The sequence below is a fragment of the Sprattus sprattus genome (genome assembly GCF_963457725.1).
Source record: "Sprattus sprattus genome assembly, chromosome: 13".
In the NCBI taxonomy this organism is placed as follows: Eukaryota; Metazoa; Chordata; class Actinopteri; order Clupeiformes; family Clupeidae; genus Sprattus; species Sprattus sprattus.
Window position 1 is genome coordinate 4,875,365 of NC_137911.1, and position 18,004 is coordinate 4,893,368.

General features: G+C 42.1%; 2 protein-coding genes across 4 annotated transcripts in view; one reads left to right on the forward strand and one right to left on the reverse strand.

Annotated features, from left to right (window-relative positions):
- runx2a (RUNX family transcription factor 2a) overlaps window positions 1-8,809 on the reverse strand; it is a 29,886-nt gene extending 21,077 nt beyond the window's left edge. The window contains 3 exon segments of the mRNA XM_080850051.1: window positions 1,150-1,254; window positions 6,591-6,747; window positions 8,178-8,809. Coding sequence (XP_080706177.1) covers window positions 1,150-1,254; window positions 6,591-6,747; window positions 8,178-8,456 — 541 coding nt within the window. The 5' untranslated portion in view covers window positions 8,457-8,809.
- supt3h (SPT3 homolog, SAGA and STAGA complex component) overlaps window positions 8,371-18,004 on the forward strand; it is a 93,352-nt gene continuing 83,718 nt past the window's right edge. The window contains exons 1-2 of one of the 3 annotated variants that reach the window (XM_080850053.1): window positions 8,371-8,477; window positions 13,681-13,790. In XM_080850053.1, the coding sequence (XP_080706179.1) occupies window positions 13,681-13,790 (110 nt within the window). In that variant the 5' untranslated portion in view covers window positions 8,371-8,477. Of the gene's footprint in view, window positions 8,478-10,268; window positions 10,359-12,587; window positions 12,627-13,680; window positions 13,791-18,004 lie in introns of those variants that run through there. The other 2 variants (XM_080850052.1, XM_080850054.1) reach the window with 2 other exon arrangements.

Genomic DNA, 18,004 nt, shown 5'->3' on the forward strand with positions numbered 1-18,004 from the left:
TCTGTCAAAATGGTGCCACAAGTTATATGTATGAGTTGGACCAAGGCACATATAAGGTACATGAAACCCTGCAAGTCAGAGGATTAATTGTGATGACAGTCTATATTTTCATAATTACAAGATAACTATGGTTTTACCATCTAAAATTTCCCCAAGCGAGAAAAATGAGCTGACTTATATGGGAATTCGGTATGGGAAAATTCCTTTAAAAAAATGTCTCACTCTGCCTCTATAGAAAACAAGACGACTATTGTACACGAAGGTCTCATAATCTGCATTATTAAATATAGCCTCCCCTGAGTTTCACACTGAATCTGTGTTAGGTTGCTGTGCCTGTGGGCCTCTGGCTGCTCCTGTAGAGCCGTAAGCCAGACGTCTTGGCAGCGTCTCATTTGCAGCCAAGATGTGACATTTTTGAGAATTCCCTGTCAGCTCTCTCAGCACCCACCCAAGGTGTGTGCAGATTTGGCACACATCGTTCCGCTCTCACAAAACCCTGGTATCATGGTTTCAATGGGTGAAATCGAAGTGTGTGAGCATGCTAGAGAGAGAGAGAGAGAGAGAGAGAGAGAGAGAGAGAGAGAGAGAGAGAGAGAGAGCGGGAGAAAGCGCGAGAGAGAGAGAGAGAGAGAGAGAGAGAGAGAGAAAGCTCTGCTCTGGGGATCAGAGGTCACTGCGGCCTGGCTAGTGGTCACCACGGTGACGCTCTCCGTGGGACACAGACACAGAGATGCTGATACAGTAAACATTTCCCCAAGGCGGGAGGCTGGACACACGTGTTTGTGTTTGCCGCTCACTTAAATCAAGTGCCTTCTTCTCACAACACAAAAGGCAGCTTTGTGCGCTCAGGCCATGCCCAATCCATCTTTAAAAAGCCGGTCCCTAACACAATCCATGCACGCGTTCATCCATCATCGTCTCCTCCCCCAGCCCTCTGCCGCACTCACGGCAGTGAAAGCCCCTTCATCCCACCTTCTGGATGGAGATGAGATGGGGGGGAGGAGGGGTAGCACTCCAGCTACAACGACAGGCAGTCAGACAGCATCATTCATCTCGCGCACAGTATTTGGACTTGAGCACCTCTTTGTGCTGGCTAATCATTATCACATGACGGTGTTTTTTTTTTTTCTCTCTCTGAGGGGTACTCACGTCTGGGCTCCCGCGGGCCGTCCACGGTGACCTTTATGGCTCGGTGGTAAGTGGCCACTTGGGGTGGGTTCGTGAATACTGTGATTGTCATCGTAAAGCTCTTGCCTGCAAAACACACAAAAAAGAGGTTCAAGCACCATTAGTCGTCCGCACAATGCCACACATTCACCACTGGCCACCCATTTGCGTCTCGCCTTGTGGTGATTGTGCTGACTGTGGGATTTGAGCTGCTCGGGGAGTTAACGGCTCGAAAAGAAAGGCCAACAATGGCTGATTGTGGCCATGGAGGCAAAATGACACTTACACGGATGAGTTAGAGCATGTTCACTTTAAGGAATACAAAGTGAATTAAGTGAAGTAATTTTTATACTGTGAGTTCAAAGTGTATTATACCCATCTCGTGAGTATTATAATAATCATAATCTAACACTATCATTTAATGATTTGTGAGAGGAAATAAGGTGACAGAGAAAGAAGAAGTATGTTATGAAAGGGATATGTGGATGGCAGGCAGCTGCTCTAATGTGGACTAATGGTCATTTCTTCTCCTTCAGAGTGCAGACTCATCAGCAGGGTTCACATGTAACCGTGGAGAAATGCTAATGTGTGTGTGTGTGTCTGTGTGTGTGTGTGTGTGTGTGTGTGTGTGTGTGAGTGTGTGTGTGTGTGTGTGTGTGTCTGTTTGTGTGTGCCGCCCAGCAGAAGCGCAGCAGAGCAGCGGTCCCCATGGCCTCAGGGTGTAAAACTCAGTGGGTGGGGTGAGAAGGCAAACACTTGTGTGTTGACTTCTGCCTCTCTCTCTCTCTCTCTCTCTCTCTCTCTCTCTCTCTCGTTCTCTCTCACTTTCTCTAGCCTCGCATGACCTTTTTCATGTAGTGAGAGTTTCCTTTTATTTTTCTGAGGAAGACCACTGCATAGGAAAACTCTGGGTAGCCCAGCTTGACACACTGGTGTACTCAGCAGCACCAGTAATCTGTAAAGTATGCTGTGAAGTCAGGCATGAGCTGTCTCTAGGCTGCAATCTGGTGCAAGGACAGGAAGAGGTGGGTGGAATATGATGGGTGACTTAATAAAGCAGACTGCCACACTTGGCGTCATGTGTCTCTCAGGATGCTTGCCTTCTAACACTGCATTGATTATGCTACTGGACTTCTGTGGGTCATGGTCCAAACGTGGTGATAGAATGCTGCTCAACATTATCAGATGTTATTGTTATCCAGTTCTATGCCCTTTCTGGCTTAGTCAGATTTCTTGAAGCTCATATTTTGTAATCATGTGCAAATTTGCCAGATTTGACTATCCAGGACTGCAAATAATACATGTGACAGCTGGGCATACATACATGCCTTTATTGGAAGTGTGATATAATATAACATGTGTGAAATAGACGGTTACAGCACATCACCATTGAGCTGAAGCTGATTAAATGGATTTTGTCAGACATTAGTTGCTTTTTATCACGTGTGGCCTGATTAAGGCGTGATGTAATAGCATGACATGATAATCCTTCTATTAAAGATGATTTATTTCAGATGCATTGGCAAGAGCAGTTGGACAGATGGACATAATGATGACTTATTTTGTTGGTTGTGTCACGTAAGCCACACAACATCAACCACCAAGTAATTCCGCTATCTATATCGGTGAGTGCCTATCACTTTAAAGGTTCCTTGTTCTAAATGGGATTTAAATCAAAATGATGCTTGATAAAAAAAAATCCAATCTCCACCGCTTTCACATTCCTGTCTCTAACTCTTTAATTGTTCAATCCAAAATAGTTATTTGAGTAATTCACATGTTACCTCCTACTAGCTCTCAATTCACAAACACATATTTTCCTAATCATGACCTCCAAACATTGGCGAGTGAGCGTGTGAGTGTGAGAGAGGGTGAATGAGTGGATGTGTTTTTGTGGATGGATCATGGTGGTGCTTGTGTGAGTGTGAGAGAGAAAGAGTAGGAGTAGGAGCGGGTGAATGAGTGGATGTGTTTTTGTGTATGGATCATGGTGGTGCTTGTGTGAGTGTGAGAGAGAAAGAGTAGGAGTAGGAGCGGGTGAATGAGTGGATGTGTTTTTGTGGATGGATCATGGTGGTGCTTGTGTGAGTGTGAGAGAGAAAGAGTAGGAGTAGGAGCGGGTGAATGAGTGGATGTGTTTTTGTGTATGGATCATGGTGGTGCTTGTGTGAGTGTGAGAGAGAAAGAGTAGGAGTAGGAGCGGGTGAATGAGTGGATGTGTTTTTGTGTATGGATCATGGTAATGTTTGTGTCCCTCATTTGTGTACACTGATCATTTCTATCTTGTTCTAATTGGCCTGCTTGCATGCAGTATCATTTCCCATGTTTAATTTCCGTATGCTCTGCTATCTCCTGTGCAACTTCCTCCCGTAGATCTTCTGACGCAGATAGGAGAAACTCAAGCCTGTGGAGGTGTGGGGCTCTCACTCTGAGCGAAGATAACACTTAGACATGCAGAGTTTGTGTGTGTGCATGATAGTGACTGAGTATGTGTGTGTGTGTGTGTGTGTGTGTGTTTGTGTGTGAGAAAGACACATTGTGTGTGTGTGTGTGTGTGTGTGTGTGTGTGTGTGTGTGTGTGTGTGTATGCTTGCATACATGTGAAAGGAAAGAGAGGGAGAGCTCTATAAATATCCACGTATATGACCCTGTATTTTTGTGTGTACCAAAATGTGTTGATGTATATGTGTGTGTGTGTGTGTGTGTGTGTGTGTGGGGTGGGTGGGGTTTTGGGGTGGGATGTCTCTGTGCCTGTGGGAGGGGTTAGCAGAGAGACGTGTTTGGAGACGTGTTTACTGTTGTCAGTGCTGCCTGAGCAACAGGAAGAATACTCGTGCTGAGAACATCTCAAATCCCTCCTGACAGATGCCTACTTAATTTTCTATCAGTCCCTTGAACGAGGGGGGGGGGGAAACCAAACTCAGTCTCATACCTAATTGAACGAGAGGGGGTGAAACCAAACTAAGTCTCATACCTAATTGAACGAGGGGGTGTGAAACCAAACTAAGTCTCATACCTAATTGGGTGAAACCAAACTAAGGCCGAATCTCGATTCTTCCCCTTGCCCCTTTTTCTTTGTCTTTGTCTTTGTCTTAACCCTAGCACTTGCAAGTGTAAGGGCCAAGGGCTGAAAACTTTCCCCTATGAAATGAGACGCCACTCGGTTTCGGGTACGTCACTTGGCGTCCCTGGATAATACAGGATGGTACATGTAAAGCACATGTCGATGTCTTCAAACAAGTGCTGTCATTCACAGATATCAAACGGAATTCGCGGATAAGTTATCTGTAGACATGCGTGACTGTATGAGCTAAGAAACTAGCGATTTAAAAAAAGTTTCAATTATGGTTGCAAATATATATACGACTGTATAAAGCACAAAACTAGACTGTCGTAATTGTTTTGTGGACGGTACATGTAAAGCACGGATCGATGTGTCCAAAGCAAGTGCTGTCATTCACAGATATCAAACGTAATTCGTGGATAATAAAGTTATCTGTACACATGCATGGAGTCAGGCTAGTCCTAGCAAGCTACCATATAATCCAATGAAGTGGTGGCATACGCGTTAGCTGTAACCTAAAACTACTGTTTGAAAGCTTCAGTTAAGACCTACAATACTCTGCATCGTTCGTGTAGCACATTTCAGATCAAACCGAGTCATTATAAACATATAAAAAGTTGTGTAGATAGCTTTATTCATGTAAAATATTCCTCACTTCAAGCAGCCATGTTTTTTTGAAAATTCCCGTGCTGGTTTCGCTGTGTGCTCTGGGATAGCCCTTGGAGGAGCAAGTAAGGTCTCGGATTATCTTAACTCCAAGGGGTATATAGCCCTCAATCTAATCCCTTAATCTTGATCAAATTGGGTATTGAGACACCACTAGCTCTCACATGAACGCACAACTTCAAGGGTAAGGGGGAAGATAAGGGGCAAGGGGAAGAATTGAGATTAGGCCTAAGTCTCATACCTAATTGAACGAGGGGGGGTGAAACCAAACTCAGTCCCATACCTAATTGAACGAGGGGGAGCGAAACCAAACTCAGTCTCATACCTAATTGAACGAGGGGGGGTGAAACCAAACTCAGTCTCATACCTAATTGAACGAGGGGGGGTGAAACCAAACTCAGTCTCATACCTAATTGAACGAGGGGGGGTGAAACCAAACTTAGTCTCATACCTAATTGAACGAGGGGGAGCGAAACCAAACTCAGTCTCATACCTGATTGAACGAGGGGGAGTAAGTGAAAACAAACTCAGTCTCATACCTAATTGCTTCATTAAGGGCCCAGGCTCCATCTTGCCTTAGTGTAAATTGTTTTAAACTTCTAAACCAAACAGCTTCTCCTGTTTATCTGTCTTAATAGATTCAAGAGTTCCTTCTGGAGTTGCTTTACTATGTGCTGTGGAAGCCCCTGTTTGAGGGTCTGCAGAGGGTAGGGGGGCAAGTCTAGACTGCACACACTCTACCTGCCCTGCCTCTAGCCTCAGTGGGCCCGGCAGCGCCTCTGATCCGGCTGCCTGCCTGCCTGTCCTCTTCAAAGGCCTATGCTTCAATGGAGCTCTTCCGACAGGATCACAAGGCTGGCGTGGATGCATCTTTTTTTTCTTTGGTTCTTTTTTGGGGGGAAGGGGATCGGGGGCATAATTGCTCCCATATCAAAAGCAGCATTCATCCACACATGACCAGGCTGTGAGCACGGCACTGTGTGTTCTGTAGTCCATTCACACTCCACACAATCCTGACGACGCAATAATGTACGGAGCAGACCATCCTACACCGGATGATGCGCCCTGTGTTGATTATATGAGGGAGACTGAAGTGTGTGTGTGTGTACTTATACCATAGCTGTGTTTATATGCATGTCTGTTTCTTTTTTTTTTTGCAGCTGCAGCAATTTGAAGCTCAGACCAGAAATTGTGTAGGCGCTTGAACACACCCTTTAGCTTTTTTCATTCTGCTGAAGGGAGGTGCAAGAATTCTACTGAAAGACAAACTCTCCTCACTTGGGCCCATAGCTGCTAATAGACACAACCATTTTGTTAGTTTTGAGTATTTTAAAGTCTAAAGCCAATCCGCTGGTCAGACCTGCCTCCACAATGCATCTGTTATTGATCAATTTAATTAGAAACATCAACAAGACTTATTTCCGTTTTGGCCTGCCGTGCCATAGATTTTGACAGGTTATTTTGAAAAACCAAACTGATAAAGAAATTGCCTCTCCATTACCTAATAAGTGGTTCAGTATCTCTATAGATTATCTACCACAGACTGAATTATTGTGACTAAGCTTTTTTTGTTCCTCTGCAAGAATGCAGTGCTCTGTGTGGTTTTGGTGAAGCGGCTATCAGGTGAGCCAAGGTAGTTCTGGCTAATTGGGCAGTGTGGGACACATTGTGTTATGGGTGCTGTTGGACTGACCTCGACCGCTCCTGCCCACGAATCGCAGGTCATTAAATCGAGCGACTTGATTCTTCATGACAGCTGAAGCATTGCGGAGCTCTGCCGAATAGTTCTCGTCATTCCCTGCCATAACTGTGACCACTGTCCCATCGGTAACATCCCCTAATGCAACAACCTGAAGAGCACAAGGCACAAGCATTAGAAGAGAGTCACAATGGACTTTCAGACACAGAGAATGATTCACCCATCATTTACATCCAGCTGCACTGTAGTGCTTGTTCAGTACACAGGTGCAAAATATTAAAGAATAACATTAAGCTTTTAAATCTACCAAGCTATTATTAGCTTATTCCCATTCAATCATAATACAAATACTGGAGGTGGCATTCAGAAATGAAGTGAGGGAACATGGTTATATATTGTATATACGTACATGACTGGAATACATTGGTCATAAACAGACAGACAAAAACGTTTGTGGTAAGTCTGACGGAAATTATTTTTTTCTGATTTGTAGTTACATATTTCTTAGGCAAGAAAATGTCCTGCCATTAAGAATGTGACAATAAGTAATATTACTCAATGATGGATTAACTGTTGGAGGAATTAACTGTTTTCTGTTTTCAAAGAAAATCCCTACTTTGGCAGTAAATGTGTCTATTTTGTACGCATTACAATAATTATATTATTATAATTATATCAATACATTTTGTGAAACTTCTCCATCCCTATTCACACAATGTTTAAATAAAACATATTTTTTTTTTTTAAACATTGATATAAATGAAGTAGCTAGCAAATAATATAGACAATAAGGACAATACGTCCAAAACTAAATTACAGACATGGTTAATAATTTACTATAAAGCTAATGCAAGATGTGAATATGCAGGAACGTCCCATGGAAATAAAGAGCTAAAGTAAAAAGACTAAAACTAAAACTCAAACTTAAACTTAACTAAAAAAAATAGGAACAAGGGTTGACATAGACTCGGCTACTTAAAAGGGAAATCTCTTTCCTTTCACAAAGTTTGACAATGCCAGCTGATTAGCATGTGCAACCATTTAACGAGAAGAAAAAATATTTTAACAATTCTTTTAGAATGCAATCGGGTTTAGCCTATTGTAGCTACATTTAATCTATTTAGACCTATATTATTTAGTCTTTATTAAAGATGCATGCGTTTGTCGCTATGAATAGCGCGGCTCTCTCGAATTTCAGTAGTTTCCATCATTGCGGTGGGGCATGAGCGGTGGCATTTCTATTTCTAAACACTGGCGACGCTTGTACCTGGATTAAAGCTATTTGTTTAACCCCTTCTAACCGTTTTAACAATGTTAAACCATAATTAACCATCGCCTTCGCTTGTCACACCAACCGCAGTCACACCATCAACACTCAAATAATTAGACTAACCAACAGACTTAGCTATGAGCTACCGTTTTGAAAAAAAGAAGAAAACAAAAAACATAACAAATGTTAAAAACTAAGATCCGGACAACATGTCAATCTTAGATCAAAATATGAAAACATCATGCTTTATTGTTTTTACAATCGCTTTCATTTAGAAAGAACTAATAGGCTACATAAAAAACACAACTTACCTTAAATGCAACGGGCAAAGTTTTATTACACCTCCAGTGCGATGGCAATACGGAGCAAAGGAAGTTTGGACTGTCCGTCCGAACAAGTTCTGCGGGGTGATCCGCGATGATCTCTACCATCGTCCGATTGTCGTGGGGACGAAGTCTCGGCACAGCTGAAGTCCCGTCTTGCTGAGTCGTGGCTGTGTTCACATCGTTCATTTTCCCGGGGACTGTTTGAAGACTGTTGGACGGCGGACTGAACCTCCGACTTGTGCTGGGATCTATGGGAATGCGCATCACAACAGTCTGTCAGCAGAGGTAAGGACACTTAGGTGGAAGACGAAGGTTTTCTTTTAAATCGGAGTATTTCAAGAGATGTGCATTCCGCTACGCAGCCATCAGGTTATCGTACAAGCGATGAACAGAGCACAAGTTTCAGCGTCCTTTATAGTAGTGATATACAAAGTGTTCAAATGTAACCTATCTTCATTAAGTTAAACTCTCTCATCAGTGTGCAAAAACAATGTTGATCTTGAACTTCAGGACAAAAACCGTCAGAGGCAAAATCAGCGTATCCTCTTGAAATGGACCCGTGAGGTTAATGGTCTGTGGTCTTTTTTCTTTTCAGCGATGATGTCGTAAATATAGCCTACATGCCCATAGCCTAATAATAAATAAGTTTCATCGTGTATCCAACGCTGTTTAATAGGCACAACTGAAGTCGACGTGCACGCTGCGTAAATCGAACGAAGTAGGCTACGTGCGTCAAAGTGAAAACAGAAAGCAAAGCCTGAAATGGTAGCGAAAACAATTCGAAGTCTTAACATAAATGTGTTAAAGAATTAAACTTCTCTCGCATAACAGGAGCACCAGTTTTCTAGGGTTAAAAAGGTGATCCCACAAGTTGCGGTCAGACAGATGAAGGAGATGTAAACCCGCAGTTTTTTTTGTCTCTCTGTGTGGTTTGTCTTAGGAGGCAGGGACTTCTACAGCTCAGGTTATTGTGGTTTATATATAAGCAGAACCAGGACGAATATTATGCTGATGAGACCAGAGCACGTGGTGCGTAAGGCCAGTCATCTCGCTGCATCAAAATAAATGGAAGAATTCTACTGTTTGGCTCGGGTCAAAGCTCTGTATTTCCACAAATGAAAAGTCTCACTTTTAAAAGAAAGCTTTGGTCCTTATAGACTTCATACAAACAGACGGTAGGGGTTTGGATAAAGAGATGACCTTGTAGCCTATTTAGGGACACAACTTCAACTAAAATGCATGGGGGTCTATAAAATGAAATACATTCGCTTCATAGCTTCTGGAGACAAATTCCATTTGTGCTAATAAACTCAGTAGTCTAGGCATGATATGATAAACAATAAAACATTTGTTTTGCTTGTTTAGTGAACTTTTGTAAGTTAGGCTATATAACTAGACTATGGTTTGAAAGCTAAATAATGATAATTGCTAAATCAAAAGGATTAACATATGTACAAATGACAAATTATTCTACGATAATTGAAATAAGTAAAACGGCGGAAATGATTTCTCAGCGTATTGCCCATACTTTGTTAAATGAAGCCTACAGCTTATCTTGGTTTAGAAACGTTGAGAACTGAACAAACGGTTATCGAGAAGTGACTCACTTCCTCTTTATCATGCTGGCAGGAAAAAAAGACAAATAAAAATTTCGAGTAGCAGGAAGACCTAAGCAGCATGCTTTAACGTAAACCATTTACTATTATGATTATTATTATTGCTGTTATTTTTGCAGCTTAACCATCAACATAATCGTCCTCCCTGTAAAAATCAACATTAGCCTATCATCACCATCATCATCCATTTTAGGATGATGGCGTAATGTTGCCTGCTATTGCAGTAGTATTGCCTATGGACTGTCATGTTGAAAATGCCGCGCAATTTGGTTATCCAAAGAAATCTCTTTAGGTGGCGCTCGTCGGTTTTTTTTAACCTTCAAATGCGTATTTCAGTGTGCGACTCAAAACTACAAAAGCTGTACGTTTGTTACGCATAGCTGGCGTATTATATAACTCGTGTAAACTACAACACCCACACACCACCGCTGTCAGGACATCTGTGACGTTTTAAAACGTCGCCGGTTAAGAACTGTTTACATGAAAATGAGAGACATGCGGAGGAGCAAATAACTTGGTAGACAGATTGGACGAAAATTTAAAACAAGAGGTAAATATTCTTCCTGAACAAATTTCCCTTTGGTTGGGTAGTGAGTATCCTATCTTATAGCCTATACTACACACACTAATGACAGATTCCCAACGCCAGCTCCAACCCACCTCTTAATTTTGAGTAAGAACATTGACGAGTAGGCTAGGACCTATTGCAGAATTGCACTTGAAATGTCTGCCAAAGTAATCTTTCATACGCTATATCTACTACAGTCGTCGTGAAATAACAACTAACTAGCTTTAGATTAACGGAGGTATGGATATTTGCTTCAATGTAGCATTCTCCCCCTCTGATGGACATAGTCATCGATCCACAGGGCACAGTTAATGCTCATCAAACAATAGTTTGTAAAAACGGGACGTGTCATCATGTGATTCTTTCAGTGGATCCAGTGCAGTTTCTCACCGTTAATCGGCTGTAACCTGCGCATTTTTAGCATGTGAGTGCAATGAAGAAGTACTAGGCTAAACTCAACAACTTTGAAGGTGAAACTTTTTTTCATTTAACTTCGGTTTGGGCCAAAATAAGACAGAAAAGTCCAGATTCATAGTGAATCAAAGAATCCTTTCACAAACCTCTCAACGCTGGTGTTATTTTCATTTATTTTCCCAGCCAATGTGATCTGTTTATGTTTTTCTGCAAGAGTATTGTGGATCAGTGTGCTCGCTTCAAATTGCAAAGTGGCTTTGGCTGGTTTGGTGTGGAGGCTCTTCTCTCCTGCCACACACAGTCATTTGGCAAGCCTGGCCAAAAACATTTACTCACCACTATCTGAAGTTGTACCTTGGCGGAGAATTAAAACAAGTCTGAATGCCATACCTTTTTTTTCTTTCATAGTAACGGCACGGAAAGTCTGTCACCACAGTTCAATGCAAATACATATGTACATATACATATACCATATGTTGCCATTTCATTTCAAACAGATTGAAATGTGTGACTGCCTTAACAGATATTCATCTTCTATTCTTATGTTATTTTTCAAACCTTTTTCGGTCCGTACTGGATTGGCCATAGCATTTAAGCATTTCAAAGCTCTAGGGAGAGAGGTGATTTTTTAATAACGCCAGTCCCCATTAGTGTTATTGCAGAAAAGGATTGTTTGAAAGGAATTCATACGTGAGAGGAGATGGAGTTGACGTTGACATGACGTTGAATTTATTGTGGAAATATTGAGGAGGTGCAGCGTTGGGATATTTGTTTGATTGTTTTACTCCTTTTGGATCGAGGGTCATTGTGCATGATTTGACTTCTTAGGCAAAGTGTTGATGGGGTCGAGATGAGGGTTGTGTGTGTGTGTGTGTGTGTGTGTGTGTGTGTGTGTGTGTGTGTGTGTGTGTGTGTGTGTGTGTGAGAGTGTGAGTGTGAGTGTGTGAGATACCCAGATAAAGGATGTGAAGATGAAAGAAAAGAGCTGACTCTGAAATATATATATTTCTATCAAGATTATAAATTAATTTTAGGTTAACGGAACCTTCCCTGTCTTGATTATCCTGCATTAATATATATTGCATTACATAGTTTATTTAAAACCACAACATGCAGTATTATTAAAAATAGTTCTGTTTCAGTCAGACTAAACATCACCTTACTCTAGACTTCTGAGCTCTTAGACCCAGCCTGTCTTTCTTGAGATCTGTAAATTAACTAGGCGTCTGTAGAGAAGCAAAGCTACATAAAAGTCTATTTAATTACAGAGAGGAAAATGCAATAAATCGAAAAGACTCCCCTATTCCGCCCAGCTCCACTCCAGTGCTGTTTCAGCCCATTGCATGTTGAAGTAATCTGGATTCATTTGCCACATCTGAATTCATTTTGCTTAGTATGGGGACCATCTGCCTTCACAACTCAAAGCGAAGGATCAAGCTTTCATCCAGTGCGGGGGGTGGGTGTAGCGGGGAAGGAAGAAAACGGAGGGGATTTGAAATGTTCTGTTTGAATGTATATGTATGAGAGGAAAGCGTGCCGTCTGGGCCTCAGCTTTTGTGACACATTCAGGCATCTTTGTTTTTTACGTCTGTGAGAATGGAAACGTAATTTGCATGATCGCTGCTTTTGATGTGCCCAAGACAACGTAGATCTAAACCATCAAAAAACAGGCCGTCTCATGTGGGAGAGAAGTTAGGAGAAAGCCCTTTGGTTTATTGTATTTTTTTGTCCACATAAAAAGGCCATCCACCTGTGGGATTTGATAGTCTTATTTTCTGGTTTACCATAGGAAGAACTGTGGTTTAGGAAGCAGCCAGGCCCACAGCTGTGCTCCAGGTCATTTGCGCAAATACATTTCATGGGGCATAAAAAAGCTCACCTGGTCACCCTTCTGAATGCAAGTTTCTCAGTGCATAGCAGTTCCTGAATGTCATTTGACTAAGCCAATAGCAATGGAAATCTCTGTTTCCTATTAACCTTTTTGAAGCATAGATGCAGGAAGTGGAGCTATATGTATAGCTGAAGATTGTTTCCACTCTATACAATAAACATTTTATGTTCTTTAACTGCAGACAACTATATCATACACCATCAATTGTTTGGTTTAGTTATAGGCATGCTTTTAACTACCACTATCTTCTGTTGTTAGATTAAATCAATAATATTGTTGTCTACTCAGAGCTGTACTTTACTGAGGCAGTACCTATGTCCTGTATAAAAGACTCTAAATTACAGATTATTTTTACGCCAGTGAACTTTTAGTGTAAACTACTTTCTCGCTTGGAACATGGTTTTACTCTTCAGAATTATTGGAATCTTGAGCCAAGGAACGCAGGCTGAATCAGCAAATGTGGACGAGAATGTGGAAACCCCCCCATTTCTCTCTCCCGTAACAAGATCAAATGCAAATGATAGTATCTGAAATGGAACCCCATCTGCCTCTTGCTGAAGTGGTGTACCTAAATGCCATGTTAGGTAGGCATCAGCACACAACAGACTGGGCACTGAATCTGAACCTCCATATATCCCCACATGATGTCTGTGATGAGACCGTGCTGTAATCAGCACATCTGAGTTTGTCTATCGCCATGTTGAGGCCCATGCGGCTCCACAGGTTGATGGCTACGCTCGTTAAACCACCTAATACCTCTACAACAACAGCAACTGCCTCAGCGCTCTAGTTCTCTTACTGTTGTTGATTGAGGTTGAACTAATACCCTCTTCTCCGGGAACATGTGGTATGTTTCAGTTTTTTCCCTTCTTTGTCAGTTGACGCATCAGGAAGCACTTTCTTTGTGAAGTGGCTTTCTAATTGCCAAGGCTTTGATGAGCATGTCTCAGTCAGACTCTAAGAGTGCTCCATGTGTGCCGTGTGCTCTGTGTGTACCAGATGAGCAGCAGCACAGCCAGCCCCATGGCAGGCAGCAGTAGCAGCGGCACTGTGGCGGCGAGAGGAACCGGAAAGGCCACCAGCTTCATCCCTGAGCTCCAGAGCATGATGTAAGTTTCTGAAACACCTCTCTACATCAGCCTCCCTCGTTCGCTCAACCCCTCTCCCTCTCTCTCTCGCTCTCTCTCTCTCTCTCTCTCTCTCTCTCTCTGTCTCTATCTGTTTGTATGTTTAAGTACATACATACATATGTACAAATATACATCAACACAACACAAAAATAGATGAACAGAAATACATGTGTTACATATATATTCATCTCAGTTGCAGCCTCACTCTTTTCTGTCTATAAGAATCTCTGCACACATCTTGTTTGATTTATATGCACCCACGTCCACATATATTTATCTGCATGTTTACGCTGGTGTCAGTCGTTGTTGCCTTGATCAGGGAGCTCAAAGGGTGGTCGTCTCCCCGTCGCCCACATCACAGGGCTAGCCTCTCCTCCAGGAGTCACAGTGCCATGTGCTGTGAGGAGATGTCTTACTTTTCTAGCCTGGGGATCAGTCTATCGTCATTGTACAGCACTTTGGTCAGCCTGAGTTGTTTTTAAATGTGCTTTATAAATACATTTGACTTCACTTGACTTGATCAGTTCCATCATCAGATAGTATGCTGAGTCACTCAGGTTTACTCTTTCACATTTATACATTTAGTTACAAATAACTACTCAAGATACCTGTTGCATATATGCATATATGCTAGGTAAAACAGGGGACTGCAAGATGCATTAACCTTATTCAGTCATAAGTAATAAAGTGGTAATGTATTTTGTTTAGAGCTGAAATAAGCACAGAACTCTACACAAATGTGCTTAAACCCTATAATAGAGTGATTAATCAGTTTCTACACGTGTCGCTTGACATTTAAAAAGTATGTGATATTTTTAGTATCTAGTATTTAAACCATATGAAATAATACCCAGGGTCGATTCTAACAGGGCATGATTCATGTGAATCTGGTATTTATTTTGAAGGGCAGATTATGTGACAAACTGCACAAACACTTTTTTGTCCTTTCCCCTCAAACTTCTCTTTGTTGAAATAAAAAGTACATAAACACAAGACTCCGGAAAGAGCTCCATTTTGCAGTCCTATATTTTGCAAGACATTTAATTATAGCTTTCTGTGAGAAACGTTTCTGATGGAGTCTAAATGCTGTCCAATTGGAGAGATTGCATTCCATCCTTGGCAGGCTCTGTGCAGTTCAGAATGGTGATGTAGAGAAATTATATTCTCGCTTCGTGGAGAGGGTTTAAAGCAATCCACTGCCTCTATTTACCTTTGGTTTTGTTTATGTGAAAGAGTATTTGCAATCACAAGTTTTGCGTCATTTGTGTCTTTCTGCTTGCCGATTATCAATGAAACTACATGTATGGAAAGCGTGGCTACATGAAAAAATAAAGTGCAAGGCACAAAGGGTCATAAATCTTTTTTTCCCCGTTCCCCAAAAGTCAGAAAGTCAGCTTAAAAAAAAAGTCCACAGCGACGGCAAAAACGAATACGTCTGTGACATTTTTATGTTTGCTCGAACAGAAAAATGGCACATTTCTCCATGTGTGTGCTTTTGATGATGTGTGCTTTGGGCATGGCAAGGCTGTCTGGAATAGTCAGGGGGAGGAAAATGTAAAGACAGTTTCCTCTGGCTCCTATTGCCGTAACTGTCTGCCGCCTTGTGCCTTCATGGAGGTCCCTAATTGAGATCACTTGTACTTATAAATGGCAGGAAGCTCTGTGGTTCATGGGAGCAGAAAATGGAACTGTAGAATATGCCTCTTAAAATAAAAAAGGGAACGCTACTGTTTTACTTTCCTAATGATCTAATTGAGAGTCCCTCTTCGAGCATTTTTGTGTTGTGCTTTTTTCCATAATGGTGTTGAATCCAGCAAAGTGCGCCGAGCCAAGTTCTTTCAGCGCTTGTCTACGGAGGTCCTGCCCCGGCATGATAGAACTGCAGACATGAATCCTCCCTTCTGTAAATCACTTTTGATCCCCCAAATACAATGTTTCTGCTTCCAGCCGCCAACAAAAAGCTCCCCATTAGCCAATTAAGAGAGTAGCATCTCACGTTGCTGCAACACAAGGGACCATGAAGGGAATTATTCTCTTTGTTTAAACATCATGTTTGGCCACAGCGTTCTCTACCAAACTGCTTTGCTGTAGTAAATACCCTAGCAACAATAGCCGGCGTGATGACAACAGGACTATTAGCAATGGATTAAGCACTGCAGCTGGCTGCTAATTTGACACAAAAGACAGAAACGACCACGGAGCTTAGCTGCATTTGCTCAGGACGGCTGCCAGGTACTGCCTTTGTCACCTGTGTATGAAATTACTCAGGCTGTCAGGTATCTGCTGGCTTCCCCACGCGCCGGCACTGTAGACAACATTGCCTCCAACGCCAGGCTAACATGAATGCAGCACTGTTCACCAGTGTTTGTCATCCATACCCCATCCCTCGTAGCGCAGTCTGGGAGATAAAAAAGGTGCTTTTTCAACGTGTTCTTGAAACCTCCTGATATGTAATATTCAAATGAAAAGTGCTTACTTTGGACGGGGGGATCCCGTGCTCCACGCAGAAGGTGCTAAGGATAATATAGACTCTCGGACAAAGCCAACATTCCACTTTTTCCCTCTCTGCGGATTAGACTAGCCGACATCCTCTCTCCGAATCACTCGTCCAATTGAAAAAATATTTATAGTACATCTGTAAAGCAAGCAGCGCTGTGGAAGGGAGGACCCGCCGTCTCCTGACATTAATGACACCAGAGGAGCCGTATCACCTTTAGTTCTCGCCCTGGTCTATGGCTTCTTACAGACTATGCAACAGGAGATGATGCATGGAAATCAATGCATAGTTTTCTCTCTTCAAGCCTAACTTTAAGTTTCCCTCACATCCTCTAAACCCATGTTCAGTACATGAGCTCAAGCCCTGTCCAAGCTTCAGATTCCCCCAGTGTACAGGACAAATGGAGGTTCATATATAATGTATGGTCTTAGGAACACTTTGCTTTCACAGCTAAGGAGAGATATTAATCTGAAACCTCCAGATTTTCAAGAAACGTATTGGAACTTTGCAACTCTTGGATATATTACTTAACCTACATTACCTGGCAATCTTTCTCTCTCCCTTTCTCTACCCTCTCTTTCCGTCATAGAATTATACATACAAAGTTACCTTCCGTTTTGCTAGCTTCTAAGGCATGTAAGATAATGCCATCATCAAGGTATATTATTGCCTCGAGCTGTCATTGCTTTGGTTTCTCCTCAAACGAGATTCTTTAAGTTTAACCCCAACAATGTGACGCTACATTTTTAACCCCAACAATGTGACGCTACATTTTTGTGGTTGTAGGTTTTTGGGGATCATATAGTCCTTTCCTAAACAGTCCTTCTCCTATATTTAATGACGTTTGAAGAGATGTTATGATACTTTAATTTAAATGGAAGTGACTGGGAAGAAATACTCTGGTGTTGTGCAATGCGTGAACTTGGCACACATGCAGTGTTGACTTTGGGCCATATTGATTCGTGGCATGGTGCTAATACTACAGAATTCATACTCAGACCAAGCCCACGCCAGCATGCTGCTAATACTACAGAATGCATATACTCAGACCAAGCCCACGCCAGCATAGTGCTAATACTACAGAATGCATACTCAGACCAAGCCCACGTCAACATGCTGCTAATACTACAGAATGCATATACTCAGACCAAGCCCACGCCAGCATGCTGCTAATACTACAGAATGCATACTCAGACCAAGCCCAAGCCAGCATGCTGCTAGTACTACAGAATGCATGTACTCAGCCCAAGCCCACACCAGCATAGTGCTAATACTACAGAATGCATACTCAGACCAAGTTCACGCCAACATTGCTGTGGCTTCAAATTAACCACATTTCTCTGCCTTTTTAACCGTCTGCTTGGTAGCATCAGGGTTTAGTTAAATATGTAACTTGAGTTCCATTTCTTAAAATGTAGCCGAATCCTCAGGGCGTTTGGCATTATTTACAGTAGACTTTCCACTGCTTTCATTTTTCACTTGTGTAGCTGAAATTTACATATAAAATGGCATTGCTGTTACAGTGCACATAACGTAATGGAGTTTTTTAAAGTGCCCACATTGGGAAACGATTAATAATGTATTTGAGGGACCACATCATCTCATGGCCTCATCGCATGGCATCACATAGCGTCGCATGACCCACTTGAAATCCATGCTTTTTTTCTTGCGGACACCATATGGGACCTGTGCACTT